Raw genomic sequence first — 18,790 nt, forward strand, 5'->3', positions numbered from 1 at the left:
GAAGGGCGGGGCGGAGAGGAATTCCATGGCTTCTGTACCTGAAAAATCCAGAGGAATCTCTGAATTCAGGCATGGTTGGATCCAGAGTCTCAAAAAATATTGCCAGAAATTTTGCTCTTCATTCTTTGGATCCATCCACGCTTTTCTTGATGTTGTCTTCATTCTCAGCTGGTTTTGAGCCCCCTACCCCACCCCCATCCCGCTGATAGACCCTGTCAGTTGTAGAGTTACAATTTCAATAGAAGAGAGCTTTTCTTTGCCAAAACGTCTAACCAAAGGTTTGAGCCTTGTTAGATTAATTGGGATAAGATTCCTGAATCAGTCGTTATGGCTCTAAGCATGCTTAATTCTCACTGAAATGAACTGAATTACAGGGCCCCGCAGGAGCCAGGAGTGAGGCAGTCCCTACCATATGGACTAGAAGAGGATAAAAAATTGTTCCCCCCCCCCAAAATATTGAGTCCCTATTGCCAGGAGAAATGAATGCAAGTCAAGCATAAACAAAGATGCTTGGGCACTGTCTTTTCCGGATGCCATGTTTCCCTCCTCTGAGTCTGAGGGTGTCCTCAGGCCTGCCCAAAGCTCAATCTCCTGCTATTTTTCTTCTGTTCCTACAGTTAACTACTTATCCTGTTTGTATCATAATAAGTTATGATACTATTAGGAGCTGGAATGCTTCACTATCTCGGTAGAAAGCAAGGAAATATCACCCAGAGATCCAAGCCTCCTGGAAAACACACTTTTGTAACAATATGAAACGATTTGAATTTCCATTCTACAAACCATGGGAAGTCTGATGTCCTCCCAATTTCAGAGGGCCCAGGGCATTTATGTTCCCATGGTCACTACTTGATCTGTATCCCTAATTTTTCAGAGTTCTCCACCGGCCCCTCATTTCACTTGATTTTGATGCGTCTCTCTCTACCACTTTGGTCCATCTTCCTTCATTCCTTAAGCACTTTCAAGGCTATTTGGGGGTAACAAATGTTTTCTGAAGGTTTGGGATCATAGAGGGGAATAATGGTTAACACAGCATAAGAAATATATCAGGCTTCTTTTGGTTAAGAGTGATAAAAATCTAACTGAAACTTAGCTTAGGCCAAATGAGAAATGTGTGGGTTCATGCAGTTAGGAGGGGCCAGGGTGGGTCTTAATTCAAGCACCGCAGTATCCACAGACTTAAGCAACACGAGTCTGACTCTCCACCTCTGCTCTCTGCTAGTCTATGAATTTCATTAAACGCTGGTTTCATCACCTCCCATACAGACTCCATCTACGTGATGAGATAATAACGGCTACCACCTCAGGTATGTGTCCTCATAGTTCAGGAGCCTAAAGAAAACGGGTTGGAAATAGGAAAGGAATCCTGGGGCCCAGCCGAACACCCGTCCAATCAAGATGCAACTATAATCCCCAGATATGGGCTATAGAATGGCGATTTAAGAGATTAAGTGTCTGATAACCCCCAAAAGATTAAATTTAAGCATAGAAATGAGGATTAAATCACGTCTATATTATTTTGTGTTAAGAAAGCCTGTACATAATTGTCATTTAAAATATTTTTCATATTTTATGAAAATATGGCATATTAAGGAGTATGATGGATGAATCATGATTTTAACTTGAAATTTTTAATTGGGTATTGATTTAAACTTACAATTTTAAGTTGTAAAAATAATGTTATCAAAGCTAAATATTATTGGCATTTTGAGGAAAAATTGTCATTTGCCATATTTACATGTTTAATTGAATAGAGTTAAAACATTTATTTGGGAAATTTTGTTTGCTTAAACAATGGTTTTTGTTTGTTAAATTTAGCTGCTTAAAAGGAAAATTTGAGTATATTAGATTGATCACTCATTCATTAATTCCTTCATTCAACAAAACTAACCCCCATCTGTTTATTTTTGAGAAATTGATGCACCTGTATGGTTATTTGATTGTCTCCCCTTACCAAACTGAAGGTAGAAACGTATCAATTTTTCCTCACAATTGTTTTCTTGCACCTAGGCCAATGCCTGGCCCCAGAACAAGCACTTAGGAAATATTAAATAAATGAATAAACCATGTCAGGCTGAAAACACAACCAGCTGTTAAAAACGACAACTGTTTTCTCCCTGTTACTTTTAGAATTGAAGGACCACCCATTTCTGTCCCAGCATTGGGCACACCTAGATGGGCCCAGTTCACCAGCATCTTCCATTTCTTTCCTTGTAACAGCTGAATGAAGTTGATGCACTTTTTGCCTATGAAGGGGCTACTTGTTCACTCAGCCAATGGCAGGAGAGTCATAGGGTATGTGAGGGAAAAGATGAGTCTTGTATGCAGCTGGGAAATGCTGTTTGCGAGGGAAAATGAGATTGAAATGGTAGGCTGCAACCAATGCACAGTGGGCCTTCGATGCCTGATTGACAAGTTGTAAATGCATGCCTTTGGGTTGCATTTATACAACTAAGCAAAAAGGAGCCATTGATAAGAGTTCACAGGGTGCTTCAGGAAGATTCATTCAGATTGCCACTTAGAAAAAAAAATTACAAGAGGGCACAATTTAGTAATATGGAATATAGGTTTTGAAGTCAGATTGCTCAATTTCACAATGATCTTCTGCAATTTACTAGCTGTGTGACATTTAGCAAAATACTTAACCTCTCTGAACCTAAGTTGCATTACCAATAAAATGAGGCAAGCAATACTTACCTCACAGAGTACCTAGGAATTAAAGGTGATGGTGTATTTGAAATGATTGGTAGGGTGACATTGTGATTAAAAGAATGCAAAACCAAAAGCAAAACAAATACAATTTGTTTTTTTAAGAATTTGTGAGGGAGAAGCTAAAGCCAGGATGATGAGACAAAGAGACATAATTAAGAAGTAGTAACAGAGAAGCCCATGGGAGGAGGAAAAGTGAGTTGAAGAGGGTGTTTGCAATTATTTCAAGTGTAGCTGCAAGGAACCTGGACTGATTCAGCACCTTCTGTGCAGCTGGGGCATCCTGGCATTCCACTGTGCCAGGATTTCCCAAATTTCACTGGTGTTCTTAATAGATGATGTCTCCCAGCATACCTAGGAGCAGAGCCTTTCGTAGCCACCTCTGCAGCCCTGGTATCTAACATATTCCCAAGTCCCATCTAACCTTTTGGGAAATGCTGGCTGATGGCAAATAGTTATTGGTATTTCAAGTGATTTTCTTTTCTAACGAGTAACTTCTTTACTCTCATACCTCTAGAGATCAGGCTAAAAGATCTGCACTAGATGTAGTGACAGGGAAAAACACAATAAGGTTACCTGTTCAAAAGGAAGCTTGTTGAGTTTTCTAAGTGTCATCCTTAATCTTTTAACTTTTCTTGTAACATAACCTTGACCTTGTACAGTATGGTTCTAGTTCAAAATGAAATGCAAAGACTTTGTTGCTTAATGCTTACTCAGAGCTCATGTTTATAAAATTCTCCCTTGCAGGTTTTTTGTTATGGTTTGTTTTTTTTTTTTTGCCTAACCTACCACCTTGTGTTTGGTTTTGTAACTGCAGTTCTCTATGCATATACCTATGTATTATTACAACGTCCTTTCACAGAATTTCCTTATGTAACTTGGAAAAATTTAAGCTGCTTTAAAAGTAAACTTCAGAAATATCACATGTGAAGAATTCAGCACTTGAAACTTTAAGTATCGCTAAGAAGGAAGGAAAAAAAAGAGGTCTCTGAGCAATCAATAATAGCTAACCTTTGTGGAGTTTTCGCTGTGTGCCAGACACTGTTCTAAGTGTATAACAAACCTACCCACAAAAAACAAATGAGAGCAAAGATGTGAAAAACTTGGAACCCTTGTGTGCTATTAGTGAGAATGCAAAATGGTACAGCTATTGTGGAAAAATTAAAGACAGAATTGATCCAGCAATCCCACTTTGGGGTATATATCCAAAGAATGGAAAGCTGGATCCAGAAGAGATATTAGCACATTCATGTTCAATGAAGCATTATTCGCAGTAGCCAAGAGGTGGAAGTCATCCAGATGTCTAACGATGGATGAGTAGACAAAATGTAGAATGTACATAAAATGGATTATTAGTCAGCTTTAAAAAAGGAAGTCTGACACATGCTACAACTTGGATGAATCTTGGAGACGTTATGTTAAGTGAAAGAAGCTAAACACTCAAGGATAAATATTATATGACTCCACTTATATGAGATACCTCGAGACAGAAAGCAGAATGGTGGAGGTTGGGGGTAGAATGGGAATGGTCGTTTAGTGGGCACAGAATTTCGATTTGGGAGGATGAAAAAGTCCTGGAGGTGGATGGTGTTGTAATTATACAACAGTGTAAATATATTTAATGCCACTGAACTGTACACCTAAAATGGTTAAAATGGTAAATTTTATGTCATGTATAGTTTACGACGATTTTAAAAGAATCATAAAGAATCATTCATGTGCAGACTCAAGACTTTATACTGATGGGGCTACCAGCCTTCCTTTTGGATAACGGTGCTAATAAAATTTACATACATCCAAAAAATTAAAAACAAACAGATGAGGTCGTATGGTGAATTAAAGATGGCCACAAAGTCTTCGCTACTCCTTCAGCTAAAAGGTGTTGTCGTCTTCTTCCTCCCTTGTCTCTGAGCTGGCTTAGTGGCTTCTTTGACAATATAAAGTGACAGAAATAAGTTCTGGGACTTCTAAGGCTAGATCGTAAGTGCTGTCCTGTGGCTTCCTCCAGTACTGCTTGGAACTGCTCCCTCTCTGCACTCTGTGTCCGAGTGCTTCCTATCAGAACCCAGCACTTTGCTGCGCGACACCCCAGCCAGGGGGAGCGGTCATGTGCAGGCGCTCTGATAGCTAGCTGTGCGGGAACTCCTAGGAGGCTTCCAGCCTGAGTTGCCAACACCATAACATCCGTGTGAGCCTGCGATCAGCTAGTCTCAGCTGACATCTGGCTACCAATGCATAAGAGACCTCAAACTAGAACTGCCCAGCTGAGCCCAGTCAAACCACAGAATCATGACGATCACAACAAGTCGTGTTCAGCTGCTGAATTCTGCAGTGGTTCATTAGGTAGGTACCACCATGATGTCCATTTTCACTTGTCAAACCTGAGGCTTAGAGTTGAAGTGCCTGAGGTGGGTCTCGGCCAGTGAAGGGCAGGCACTCACACTTGGAACCAGCTTTTTCGGGTCCGAAAGCCTGCCCTGTTGACCACTAAATACAGTTTCTCAGTCAAAACAGCTGTAATCGCAGAGTCACGACTCATTCCCGGGTGTCAGACTCTAGGCTCATCCCGCCCGGCGACGCTGTCACGTGAAAGAAGGACTGTTTTCGCCTCCACACCTGTCCTCTCCGAAATGCCACTCTTAACATGGTTGCGGTGCAGCGACGCCAGCGTCCCACACCCAACATGGACGCCCGGGGCGGGCCCAGCCCCGGATGACAACACTCCGGAAACGCTCGAGCGGCAGCGGAAGCGGAAGCGTCGCGGTGGTGGGGGCCGCGGGAAACGTCGGTCGGGATTCTCCCTCCCTCTCAACCACAATAACAGACCGGGGCCCGGCGTAGGTAAGGCGGCGGCAGGTGGGCCAGGGGACGGGAGGCGGGCCGCAGAGCCCGGGGTGTGTGCGGGGGGCTGGGGGCTCCGGGGCTCCCGATCTCCTGGGCTCTCGTGTCCCCTTCGGGCCTAGAGCTCCCGGGAAAAGCAGGGATTGGGTTTGTGGTTCTTGGCCTTCTAGGCCTTGGTTGCGAGGTTTGCCACCTTGTCTGAATCGGGCTCAAAATCCCAGCGTACAAAACCCTCAGTGGGTCTCGATGTCTTCCAACTAAACGAGGGGGTTTGGCTTCGACAGCTTCTGGGACCCCATCCACTCCGGGCGTCATGAATCAGTCCTACGGTTTTGATGTTAAGTCAGAGGTTGAAGCCAGTACCTTGAAGGAGGCCTGGAGTCCGCGTACTGAGGGGATGTGCCGAGCAGGACCCAACGGATACATCTTTCCGAGGAGGCGGCCAGCTCTGGGGTCAGGAACCCCAAGTCCTAGCCTTACCGACTCCCTCTGGGCCTGTGCCCAGGGCCATTAGCTTTTCTGCGGCAAGGCTGCTTCTCTGTAAAATGAGTGTTTCTTTGGATGACTCTGATGTCTCTCCTAGCTCTGAAAAATCAGATTCTCAGCTTCCTTTCACGGAGTCTTTCCGTAGAGACAGACCTGAAAAGCATGTCTTCCTTACATCCTGTATGGCCAGGAGTTGACTGAGAGAAGACGTCTACCATGGTTTTTTTCCAGACACCAAGCCGGCCAAGGGCCAGTGGGCGCTTAGGAAGGTTCCTGTGCGGCGGGAAGCTCTGTCCTGAAGACTTTGTTTTCTGAGCCCCTACCAGCAGTGTAAAACACACCAATCTGAAAACCAGGAGACCTTGGTGTGTTTTTTTGTCTTAAAACTTGCTGTTCACTGGCTGGTTCGCTTTGGGCGAATTCCGTCCTTTCTCAGGACTTGAGGTTTCTCATCTGGTACATGAAGGTGTTGAATTGGGCCCCTGGTTCTTTTTTTTTTTTTAAGATTTTTATTGGGGAATTGGGGAGATGGGAACAGTGCTGGGGAATTGGGGGAAGGGGAACAGACAAGTTGCTGTCGTTTTGTTCTTCAGTCTAGTTGTGGAGGACGTTGCTTCACTGGCCCAAGTTGGCACCATCATTGCGCTCTTCCCGGGTGAGGCAGATCAGTCGCCGGCTTCTGGACGGCCACTCACTGCGGCTGCTGGCCGCTCACGCTGGCTGCTGGCTACACACGGTAGCCCATGGCAATGCACTGCCATAGGGAGTGCAGCCTACGCCGTCGCCGGCGACTCACGGCAGCCCAGCTCCAGGTTGAGCTGTTGTTCAGCATCTTAGCTGTGGAGGGCAGTGTCACCGGCCCTCATATGTGGGATCCGAACCGGGGCCCTCTGGCATCCCAAGCCAGCTCTTAACCATCGTGCCACTCGGCCGGCCCGGGCCCCTGGTTCTTAATCCCCTTTCCCACACTCCCATCACAACTGAAGAATAAAATAATGGCTCTATAAGGCCATGATTTTCTGGGGGAGGGTCAGCGTGAGGGGTAGAGAGTACAGATGTAGTCCTATAGATGGAAAATTCTGTGTTTGTAATTCTTAACTTTCATTTTTGACCGTCACTGGTTTAGGTGACCCCTAAGGCTTCTTCCCTCTCTTTAAAATTTGTGATGCAGTGATTTTTATGTCATCTTTAGGTAAAGAATGATTTCAGTAAGGTGAAGTGACACAGTGAAATAAAATTGGACTTGAACTAGAACTGAAGACCAGGATCCTTGCAGTTGTATTTTGTGACTTTGTGACTTAGGGCAACCCAGCTTACCCCTCTGGGCCTCACTTTCCTCATCTGGAAAGTGAAGGATTGGACTGGATGATTCCTAGATCCTTTCGGCACTATAATTTGGTTTGTTTTTTATCTGAGCACCTTGGTAGAGGTGGTGTGTGGTTTCTTTAGGCAAGAGAGGCTGGCTGTCCTACGTAGGAGACATAGAAGATCTGTGATGTGAGAAATGGGAGCAAATTAAGTGGCATGAAAGATGACTTTGATACGAGCAAGCTGAAGCCAGTAAAAACTGAAGAAAGGCATTAGAAACTTGAAGGACAGGGAAGACCTTGGCCAGTTAGGATGATGACTTTGGGCGTTTTCAGTGGGAAAGAGGTGTTTTTGGTGAGAGTAATGAAAAGTAATTTAAGTTATAATAATTGAAATGACTGAGTTGTAAGAAACTGGGTGGAATCTGTCTCCACCGTGACTGTGAGCTTCATGGGAAGAAAGACTTTGTCACCATCTAGCTCGTAGAGGGAGTAAATAACTGAGTGAAGGATGGATTACTTAAAGGATAGATGGATTGGTAGGTGGATGGATAGACAGACAGACAATAGCAATCAAGAAAAGGAGGGATTTCTCCATAGAATTGTTATTAATTAGATACAGAATGAGAGATTGATACAGAATTACGAACATTTTATAACATAAGACATCCCTAAGGTTTCTGGCTAGTTATAAGGTAAGTTTATTTATCTTTGCCCTATAAAGTGTGTAATAAGAGGCAAACCAATATCCTGGAGGGTCTGATGTGATCTGGGGAAGGGAGTAATTAGTAGAATAAGTCAAGGATGGAGGAGGATGTTGACAAGATTGAACAGGTGTAGGAAGATTTTTAGTTGTGACATGTATGGAGTAAAGAAGTGAATTTATATAAGTCTTTTATAGGTAGCAGCGGTTGTGAGAATTGTGAACAATAAGTGTTCAAACCTCTATAATGGAAATAGAGGATTACAGGGAATTTTGTAAGCAAGGAGATGTTGGTGCTCCCCTACAAGAGGTGGCGATAGCCTTGAGGGCTAAGGATTAAAAGACTGGGATCCATTTGGGAACAACCAGAATGAACTGAATTTGCAGAGGCTGGTGTAGTTTTGTTTGGAATGGGAGGAGATTGAACTGGCGGGTTGGAAGAAGAGCAGACCTACGAGGAGTTGTGTTATAGAAAAATGCAAACAACACAGGCTTACTACTTAGAATGCAATTGGGGCGCCAGGACAAAAATGGTGCTTCCTGTGGCTAGGGTCCGCTAAATAGACAGCCACAGAAGGACTGTAGGATGCCCAGGGCTGCGGTAGGCGACTGTGTGGGAGCCTAAATGAGGTGGACCACAAACGCGAATTTGTGAAAAAGGCGGGCAGCAGGAGTTCTGTCAGAGCTTCCGGAAGTCCATCTCCAAGCACTGGGGCATAGCTCTGGAAAGCAGGAGACAGCCCAGGTGCGTGTATGTTTTGCTTTTCTCTTGGGGAGAAGATGTACAGTGTTCGTCATCATCTCAGATGGGTTTGTGGCTCACAAAAAATTAAGAACTGTGTGACGAGGTAGTCTCTGAGGGCCCCTTCAACATTTAACATTCTGGGAGTCTATAATTCTGTAGAATGACATTTCTTTGAGGTTTAGAGTCTTAAGTGCCCAGAACTTGCCAACCCTAGAAATAAAGTATTGCTGCAAATTATAGTCTTCACATATTTATACTCACCTGTTACTTATACTCACCTCGCCCTTAACCGCCATGATTCCTCTGCTAGGCCAACTGCAATGTGCCATCTTTATCTACTGCTGGTAACTGGAGTTTTCCTCCTTTTTTCTTTCCCTTTAACCTACGGCTGCTTTGAGGTTTCCCTTCTTTGTTGAGTTCCTCAAGTGGCAAATGGCGATATTTTTAGTAGATCAGGGTAGGAAGAAACCAGGACATAGAAGGCTAGTTGTGGCAATTTTCTATGCACACTTGCTTTTATCCCTCCTCTCAGCAAATGAAAAGCAATTAAGAGAGTTCATGTACAAGAGAGACACCATAATCACTCGGGACTTTGCATGGCTTGCACGGTGTTTTCTTCTCATACGGGGATCCCATACCTCTATTATTCCATGCCTGGGATGACGTGCTTATGGCTTAGCTGGTATTTCACGTAATAAAGATGAAGCCAACTTTAGCTGAAACAGTTTTGCTGTCCTTTATAGAGTCTGAGTGATGGTAAGGGAAGATAAATGAGTCCTTTAATAAGGAAGCTTTTGATGTCCTGAGCATTTCCAGGGGCACCTCCTTGGACTGGTAAGGACTGATGGATTTCCCCTGTCTGTAGGTCCTGACCTGTTAAGCCCCTACATACATGTAGGATGGAGATCTTATTCTTTACGTCTGTGTTCATCTCCACAAGTCCCTTCCCCACCAAACACTAGGAGTAGGGGGCACTGCTCCACCTGCTGCCAAGTAGGTATTCGCTACATGACCAAGTCTTCAATTCTAGGCGTGATATGGAGGAATACACATACAAATTCACCTAAAATGTTGTTAGTCCTTCTAATTTAGGCCCTTTGGGAGTGTTAGTGCCTACTGTAGGTCAAACCAATTTTGGGGGCTTGCTTAAAGCCTAACCTCCTCTATATGATGCTGTATAACGTCATATCCGTGAGTAAATATTTTTCTGAGTTCCAAAGAAGTGAACTTTCATAAACTCAGTGATATTTAAGGTGCACTCTATTTGGTTTAAAAATGCAAATGTTTGTTTAAAAATTCAAATGGGGCTATAAGTCTGATTCACACAAAACCACAGCATTGCAAAATAACAAGGGACAATAAAAGGTGGAGTCATAAGATGAGGATGTAAATTATTAAGTGGTACGGATTTGGTGAGGGAAAGGGAGAAGGGCTAAGAAAGATTTTTCTTAAAGAACGAAAAGTCAAGAACATGGTATCGAACGGTTAGAGTAGTTGAGATGCTTAAAGGTGAAGCATGTGCTAAAATATGACAGCTAGAGACTTAATCCATGGTTGGATTGCTCCATACTGGTTAATAGTCTGGTTGACTCATTTAAATGCTGTCGGGTAGCTGTTTGTTATGTGCCTTTATTGGAGTCAAATCTGAGTACATGTTTGCCAGGGTTATGGGCTTGTTGCTGAGATTGAGTGCTGTGGTAGCAAATAGGAGCCTGAGATGGTGGTTCTCAGCAGCCTTGAAGCTACTGGATGCATATGGAGGAATGGAAAGACATGGGTATCCATCCATCAGTCACCTGAGGATTTGTTATGAGCAAGGACTTATCACTTAGAGGCAGGCAGTTGAGATCTTTTCCTTTTCCCAGCAGAGACACAACTAATAAAAGACTAGACACATTGCTATAGTAGAATCATATGTTAAGTCTTCCAGACAGCTCAGGAAAGGGGGTGAGCAGCAGTTTTCAGCGTACTTAACATTTAAACTAGATGTTTGAGGGCAGATTTTTAAAAAAATGGTGGTTTTCTAGGCAAAAAAAAAAAAATGAAAGGAAGGGAAGGGAAGGACATTTGAGTCAGAGTTAAGAGTTTAGTAGGAACGGAAGATTAGTGTTTGTTTGGGGGAACCGAGGATATTGGTGTGGCTGGAGTGAGTGGCCTGAGGAGCAAGTGGGAAGGATTGAAAGATGAAATTGAAAAGGTGGCTTGAGACCAGATTGGGAAGATTTCACCCTAGAAACTGGATTACTTGCAGGCTGATTTTGTCTTTGTTTGTTTTTAAAGAAATATAATATACATGATCAATCTAAAATGTTCTAACAGTGGAGAATATGAAAAGTAAAAGCCTCTTTCTTACTTTCCTAAACCTCTGTTCTCACGCCCCAGAGGTAACCACTGTTAATATTTTGTCATGGATGTTTCCAGAATTGTCCCATGCAAACACAAACATATCTGTCCTTTTTTTTGTATGCAAATTCAGCATCTTGCTATTTTCACTTAATCTGCAATCAGAGAAATGTTTTTAAAAGCTAACTAGCTTCTTTGTGGTGGTAAGCATTTATTCAGCAGATTATTTCTTGTGGGCCTACTGTATGGTGGTCTTTGTGCCAGACCCTGGGGGTACAGTGGTAGCCATCACTTTGGAAGCCACTGCAGTAGCCCGGGTGAGGGTTGATAGAGGCCTGAGAGTCAGTGGGATTGGATGCAAGAGCAGTATCGTGGCAAAATTGATAAGAATAGCCAGCCGATCAAGTGACTGTGGGAAGTGAGAGATCTTGCGTTACAGATGAAGAAATCAATGTTTGGAGAAATTGAGTAAATTAGCTAGGAAGCATGAGAGAACAAATTAGAATCCAGGTTCCCTGGTTCCTTAGATTGCTACTCATTCTAAATAACGCGTTTCTGTATTCTCTACTGCTCTTTAGAAAACGATGTTCTGTGCCTTTTGTGTAATATTTTCATTAATTTGAATGTGATCTGTACCATTTGCTATACCACTACCTTCGCCTGCCTGTATTTTGAAATGTTTCACCTAGGTTTTCTGGCGATAATTTCTAGCGATAATTTCTGTGTCTGGGTTGGGTGCTTTAGTCTCTTCTCTGCTTGGTTTCAGGTGCTTTGAACTCAAGTAACCAAGAGGAGAGATTTGCTCTTTGATACTGGAGATAACGCAGCAATGGGTCCACGAAAGAAAAGTGTTAAAACTTGTCTCATGAATAATGAGATCCCTGAGGAAGCGCTATCAGATGAAACGAAAGACTATATGAATCAACTTTCACATGAAGTGCTTTGCCATATTTTCAGGTAAGACTTTGGGTTGACATACACCTACCTGGGATGTGTAAGTACAAACAAATCCCAGAGCTACGCTGTCCAATATGGTAGTCTCTAGCTACATATGGCATTTAAATTTAAGTTAAATAAAACCTAAAATCCAGTTCCTCAGTTGCAGTAGCTATATGTGGCTAGTGGTTACTGTATAGGGCAGCACAGATGGTGAAGGTAGAGAATATGTATTAATTTCGCTGCAGGAAGTTTGATTAGACAGCCTGGAGTTCTTACTGATTTGTTGACTTTTGTTATTACAGTACTATGTACATAAGGCAGTGTTTCTGACTTTCTGACTACCACCCGCAGTGAGACACACACAATTTGAGTAGTAGATGCATGTATGTAAGTGATTGAAACAAAAGTTTAGTGAAATAATACCCATCATTACCATATGCAGTGCACATATTTAAGTTGTTTTGTGATAAACTTTTTTCAAAATCTTTTTTAAAATTATATTTTAATCCAAACTGCATTATAACAATAAACAAAAAAGCAACAACAAAAACCCAAAACAAACAAACAAAACCCCTGTCATTCTAGTTTCCCCTGCTCCCTTCTTTCAGTCATTATCCATTCAAATAATTCCTAACATGCTGGAGTTGGAGATCTGAGTTTGGATCCTGAGTCTTATTTACTAGCTGTGGACCAATGATAGACAGAAAGAAGTTATTATAAGGATTCAGTGAGATAATGCTTTTGAAGCACCTAACACATTGCATGGCTTAAAGGTTTGGTAAGTGGTAATGGTTCTGATTGTGTACTGCCGATTTTCATATTGCTACATGGTCTTCATAAGTATCATTTTAGTCACTGTGTTCTATTCCTGTGATACGATTCCTTAACGTCTGGATTGTTTCCAGTTCTTTTATACAATTACAATGAACTTTTCTAAGCTGGATTTTCATTTATTTTAGGTTATTTACCTAGGGGAAATTTCCATAAATAAAGTTCTTAGAAATGTTTTGAATTTTTAAAAATTATTGAGTATGTGAGTTTAAGAAATTGTAAAATAGTGATAGCAGAGTTACTTTGGGGACCCATGAGCACTTCACTTTTCTTACATAAATTTGCATTAGTCCTCGTCTTCTGCGGTTTCTTATTCTGTCACATAGTGTAGTTTTTGTTATTTCAGTTCTATCTGGGCATAGAAGGCTTGATTATTGGGTTGTTGGAAAAGTCATGACTCATTTTTGCAATGAAAAACATAGAAAAAATACGTCATGACTTTTCCGACAACCCAATAAAATAACACTTTTTATTTTTTTTAACATTACAAAATGATACTGAAGTTGATCTGGCAGAAAGAAGTCTGCCAGAATAGCTAAATTTTTTGGAAAAAGAGTCTAACCTTACCAGATGTTCAAATACGAGTATATTCTAAAATATACAATAATTAAAAATTTGGTATTGGAGGAGATATCCAGACAGTTGAGTAAAACAGACAAGCTTTATATATAGGCTCCATATGCGGACTCAAATATATGTGGGGATTTATAATAGTTTGTGATAAACTTGGCATTCACACCAACGAGGAAGAATTTTGTGGATTATTCAGCAATGATGTTACAACCTCAAAACTATTTGGAGAAAATAATAAAAGCATGTTTTTATCTCTCATATCTGATGACTAAATTCTAAATGCATCAATGAAATAAACAATAAAGCTATTAAAATTCTAGAAGAATTCAGTTAAAATTGTTTCCAGGCATGTGTGTTAGATGCTGTTGAATAATGGTAGGACATGCTATGAACAAATTGTACCATTTTTTAAATTGAGAATGGATCAAATAAAATTTTTCAGTTCAGACAATATTCAGATGGAAGGGTAAGAATCTAGAAGGATGTTACCCTACTTATAATGTAAAAAAACATGCAGCAGTTGGCAGAATGTAAGAAGAACTAAGCTGAACACTTGAATTTGGTATGAGGTGTTAATTCTAAAAAAGATTATTTTTAGGCTTCTAAAGTTTTTATTTGAGGACCCATGTTGTTATTTTGTAGTACTTAGCATGTTTTAATGAAACAAGAAAAACAATGGCTTCCTTAAAAGAAACATAACCATTGCTCTATGTGCCATGTTAAACACATCTTTTCTAAAATGTATTTGATCTGCCTTTTGAACTCCAGCCTATTGACTATATATGAAAAAAAAATACATTTGTTTTTCTGAGGGCAAATATGATATAAGATAAACTTCAGGTGATTACTGATCTGTTTGTATTTAAAGGGAGTATAATATTAACTCAGGCAAATATTTTGCATAACAGTCATTTTGGGGGAAAATGTTTTAGTGGCAAACTTGATTTAGAAAACAAATTCAATATTTTTCATTAAATGTTATAAAATGTTAAGTCGTATAGTTTCTGAAAATTGTGCTACTTATACTGAGTTGTGGAGAATGTACATGAAGTTAGCAATAATGCTTTTCCTGTAGAGAATTTGATTTGATTCTCGATTTAAATAGTTTTAAAGAGGAAGGGAGAGGGGCAGAGGTAGAAAAAATAGAGTAGAGAAATATTCAGCAGGCATACTTGGACTTTTGTTTTAGAATTAGCTTAATTTTTGGGAATTAGACTTAGACCCGTCTGTGGAGCCATCCCTGCTCTCCCTCCCACTTAACTAGCTGTTGACTTTTTGCAGGTTATCTTTTCTGAGCCAGTTTCACCACTTGCAAAATGGAGTCATAGCACCTATATCAGTGAGGGTTCTAGCAGGAAACAAGATACACTCAGCTGGAACTGGAAGATAATTTAATGAAGGGACTATTTAGAGAGTTGTGGGGAGGGCTAAGGGAATCAATGAGGGGTGTTGGAGAATTGAACTAGGGGACTTGCAACAGCAGAAAGTGGCCAAAGTCACCTGATAGCCAGAGGGGAAGGGAACTCAGCTGAGCAGAGACGGGAAGAAAAAGGAGAAAAAGGATTGGGGGAAGGCTGTGTGGCAGGCAAACAACAACCTAGCTTGTAAAATTGTGAAACAGTAACTTCCTTACATTGTCTGTGACAAACCAGCTCAATAAAGGGTAGTGTTTACCAGAAAAAAAAAAGAAAAAAATTAATCTAGGTGTGCATGGAGAATGTTAAGAAAGAGAGAGAAAGACATTTTCTGATCTTTCAAAATATATATTGGTATTACAGGAAACAGAACAAAAGTAGAGGGTAGTTGAAAAGTTTCAGGAAGGAAGAAATAACAGGAGGTTGGATATAGGAAATTGTTATTCAGATGAAGTGTCTCACTTAGTGCTTATGCAATGCTTTTATCAGAGCGTGTGGTCTAAAAGGTAAAAGATCTGGGAAAAAATTATATACTATAAACTCAGTATACATATTTATTGATGGAGAAAATAGTAGAGTTTCTGGGCGGTGGTGAGGGAGCAGAGGAATTTTTTAGCCATCACAGGAAGTGGATTTTGTAAAAGCTATGAAATAACATTGGCCATGTTCAAATTGATTATTTCTCTCTGACCTTCCTCACATTCCTTTATTAGTTGCCTTGAAATTTTACTGATATTTTTCTTCCTTATTTTGTCTTTTGAGATTTTCTTTATCCTTAAAAACATAAAAGGAGAAGTTCTATCAAATGCCTTGTGTAGGGAACGCATTACTTAAATATTTGCTGACTTTATCTGTTTTTAATAAAAAGCCTTATATGCATGTTACTCTTAAAACCCTGTGAATTCCTAAGGTCTTATTTCATTTACGGGGTTGGAGAATGGAGGAAGAAATAAAATCTCCCATCAGGGAGAGGAAAATACTTACCCACTTGATAAATACAAGTTTCTTTCTCTCACAAAGGTACCTCCCTCTGCAGGATATCATGTGTATGGAATGTCTTTCCCGGAAGCTAAAGGAAGCAGTGACCCTGTATCTGAGAGTTGTGAGGGTTGTGGATCTCTGTGCAGGGCGGTGGTGGGAATACATGCCAAGTGGTAAGTAGATTTGGCCTGGAAGGTACAGTGGAGCCCTACTGGAAACTAACAGTAATGTTCCCATCAAATGTTACTTGTCTTGAGATAGGCAATCGGAATCACCTTATAAGTAGGGAGGCAGGATTTTATCTCAAGTATTTAGGTTTGTTTAGGTTGATACAACACATTTTGCCTGATGCTTTACTGTTTTAGTGGTCTGTTTTCATTTCCTGCTCCCTTAAGGAACTACATCAGCCTGTTCGACAATGTATATGATTAGAGAATATTAATTGAGCCTTTTATTAACTAAATGTATGTCTGTCACGTTAGACAAAGTGTCTTTGCTCTACCCTACAGGTTTTCATAGTTTTCTTGCACCCCTTAATGTACCTCTGGTTAAACAGATATGTATCAGTTTGTGTAAAGCTGCACTAGTAGGCCACAGAAATTCCACTTCTGGAACTTTAATTTCTCTAGCACTACTAAAAGGCCTGTATTAGGTCTTGGAGATTCTCAAATAAGGCATTGGCGTTGCAGGTCAAACCATACCAAATGGACTTCAGGTAAAGAGACCACAAAGAAAGAAAATTGATGACTTTTGTTAAGCAGAACACACCTGGAAGGCAAGAATTAAAATTAAGATCCAGTCAGGCTTCTTTTTGGTTAACACCAATCCATTCATTAGTGCCCCCCGCCCTTTTTTTTACTGTTGTTTAGCCATTTTAAATGTTTTTTTAAACCACCTTTTGTCGACAATGTCCAGATTCTGATATTTAGAAAATGTGATGAGACTGGGTAGCCAGGAGCCTTCATAGAAGTGAAGGGCTAAGGCGATAATTGTCTTGGTCTGTCCTGTTGTGTGGAACATGGAGACTACCTCTGGAGTGGTGGATTATTGTACCGTTTGGGGTACTGTATCCTTGCAAGAGGGTCATCTGTCAGCTGGTAACTCTTACCAGTGGGCCAAAGTTATTTACCAATATTTACCTCTTTGAAGAAGATTACAAAGACCTGAGGCTAGCGCTTAGCTCGGTAGAAAGCAAACCACAATGCCTTTAAATACTTTAAAGACACCATCCTATAGGAGCAGGAGTCATCTTATTCCAGAGTGTGATCATTTATAGCAGGAGGGAAGAAATGAGGGCTGTGTGAAAACGATGGTCATTTCTTATATTGGATTTGCTCTGACAGGTTAGGCCAGCAGGGATCCTGGAGAAGGGATCAGAGCTCTGTATAAAGGGGCGGATAGTGGAGCGCCCACGTGATACAGTCTTAGAAGAGCTTGTATGCCCATTGCTGTCTTCCTTCCGATGAGAAATACCTGTGAGCCCAAAGCTTCCCGTCCCTGCACTGAATATAAAGAGAGTCAAAGCACACAGTCTGTAGGCTAGAATAAGATCTCACTAATCCTGCTACCAATGCATCTGGACCTGTTCCCTGGAGTTTAAACCCCGGTCCTCTGTGTAACTAAGGTTTTTATACGGTACTTGATGGTTTACATATGTGATTTCTTTGGATTCTCACACCATCTCTGTCAAGGAGGTTGAACTTGAACCACGTTTTAGTGAGAGGCAACATGTAGTGTACAACAAAAGTGGGGAGGATGGATGTTGGCAGTGGGCAGACTTGGTTTTGAATTTGGGCTCTGGCACTTGGTAGCTTTTAAACTCTTCCAAGATCTTTTTCTTTTTAACATTTGTAAAGGGGGTGGTAAGCTTTTTCATTGGCTGTAAGAATAGATAAGAAACCATGTAAAATGGTTAACACTGAATAGTTCAGTCAGTAAAGGTTACTATACTGACTATAAGGTAATAATATGAACTGTTATTATAATTAGAGAGACCAAATCATTTATGAGGTGCCTTCTTATCTTCAGTTTCGTGATTGTAAAGATAACGTATCATCTGGACTAGCCCTGTACAAATAGAACAACCTTTGAAAACTGTAGTGTATAAGACTTAGGCTTCATTTTTATTCTTGAGTGTTAATATTTTTATTTGTCATTCATGAGCACTTGGCTTTCTGACTGCCTCCATTCAAAACAAAAAGTCCCAGATAAGAAAGTACCATCTGTATGAGACTTGTCTCCCTACTTATGTCACCAGCACCTTCCACTGTGGAAGTAACCTGCCCCCCTCTGTTTCCATCTGGCAATTCCCACTGGGAGCACAACTGGCCTTACAGCTAAGGAGCCCTCTGCCAGCCCAGCGTCCTCTCAGATTGGATCACTTATGTTCTCGTAGCAACTCGCGTCTGTCTTTGTCAAAAGAACGAATTGTCTAACATGTCCAGGGAGTGATAGTTGAACCCAGGGTAGAGTAATTAAGAAATGGATACATGAAGAGAATCTTGTTTGAGATGGGATTTAGGTTAGAACTGTAAGCTTCCTGAAGATGAGGATCATATCTTACTCATTTTTTAGTTGCGTGCTCTGCAGAGCCCTTGAGGTTTTATGGACCAGAAAGTACTTTTGGGGGAGGAAGAAGGTGGTGTTGATCAGGTAGGTGGTCCTTCCTTACCCACCAGTCACATAGTCCAGGTTATCTGGGTTAAAAGTATGTTGTTCCTCATTGAAGATTTCTGTGCCTTAAAAGCAGCAACAAGAACAAAAAAAGGCAATAAGAAGTTAAAAGCCTCAACTATAAAGTATTAACTCAGAAAAAATGTAGTTTCCAACACATTTCCTCTGTTACTCAAGGAATATATTTCTGTTTAGCCATTGTTTAGCTGTGTTAGCCTTATGAACATAAAAAAAAAAAAATTTT

The 18,790-nt window shown here is 41.0% G+C and overlaps 1 protein-coding gene across 7 annotated transcripts in view; it reads left to right on the forward strand.

Moving 5' to 3' along the window:
* The first annotated feature begins 5,440 nt into the window (after positions 1–5,440).
* Positions 5,441–18,790, forward strand: part of FBXO38 (F-box protein 38) — a 50,231-nt gene continuing 36,881 nt past the window's right edge. For 6 of the 7 annotated variants that reach the window (XM_019624428.1, XM_019624429.1, XM_019624432.1 and 3 more), the window contains exons 1-3: positions 5,441–5,550; positions 11,901–12,091; positions 15,913–16,046. In XM_019624428.1, coding sequence (XP_019479973.1) covers positions 11,964–12,091; positions 15,913–16,046 — 262 coding nt within the window. In that variant the 5' untranslated portion in view covers positions 5,441–5,550; positions 11,901–11,963. The other variant, XM_019624431.1, reaches the window with a different exon arrangement.

This window comes from Hipposideros armiger, unplaced genomic scaffold, assembly GCF_001890085.2.
Source record: "Hipposideros armiger isolate ML-2016 unplaced genomic scaffold, ASM189008v1 scaffold_590, whole genome shotgun sequence".
Taxonomy (NCBI): domain Eukaryota; kingdom Metazoa; phylum Chordata; class Mammalia; order Chiroptera; family Hipposideridae; genus Hipposideros; species Hipposideros armiger.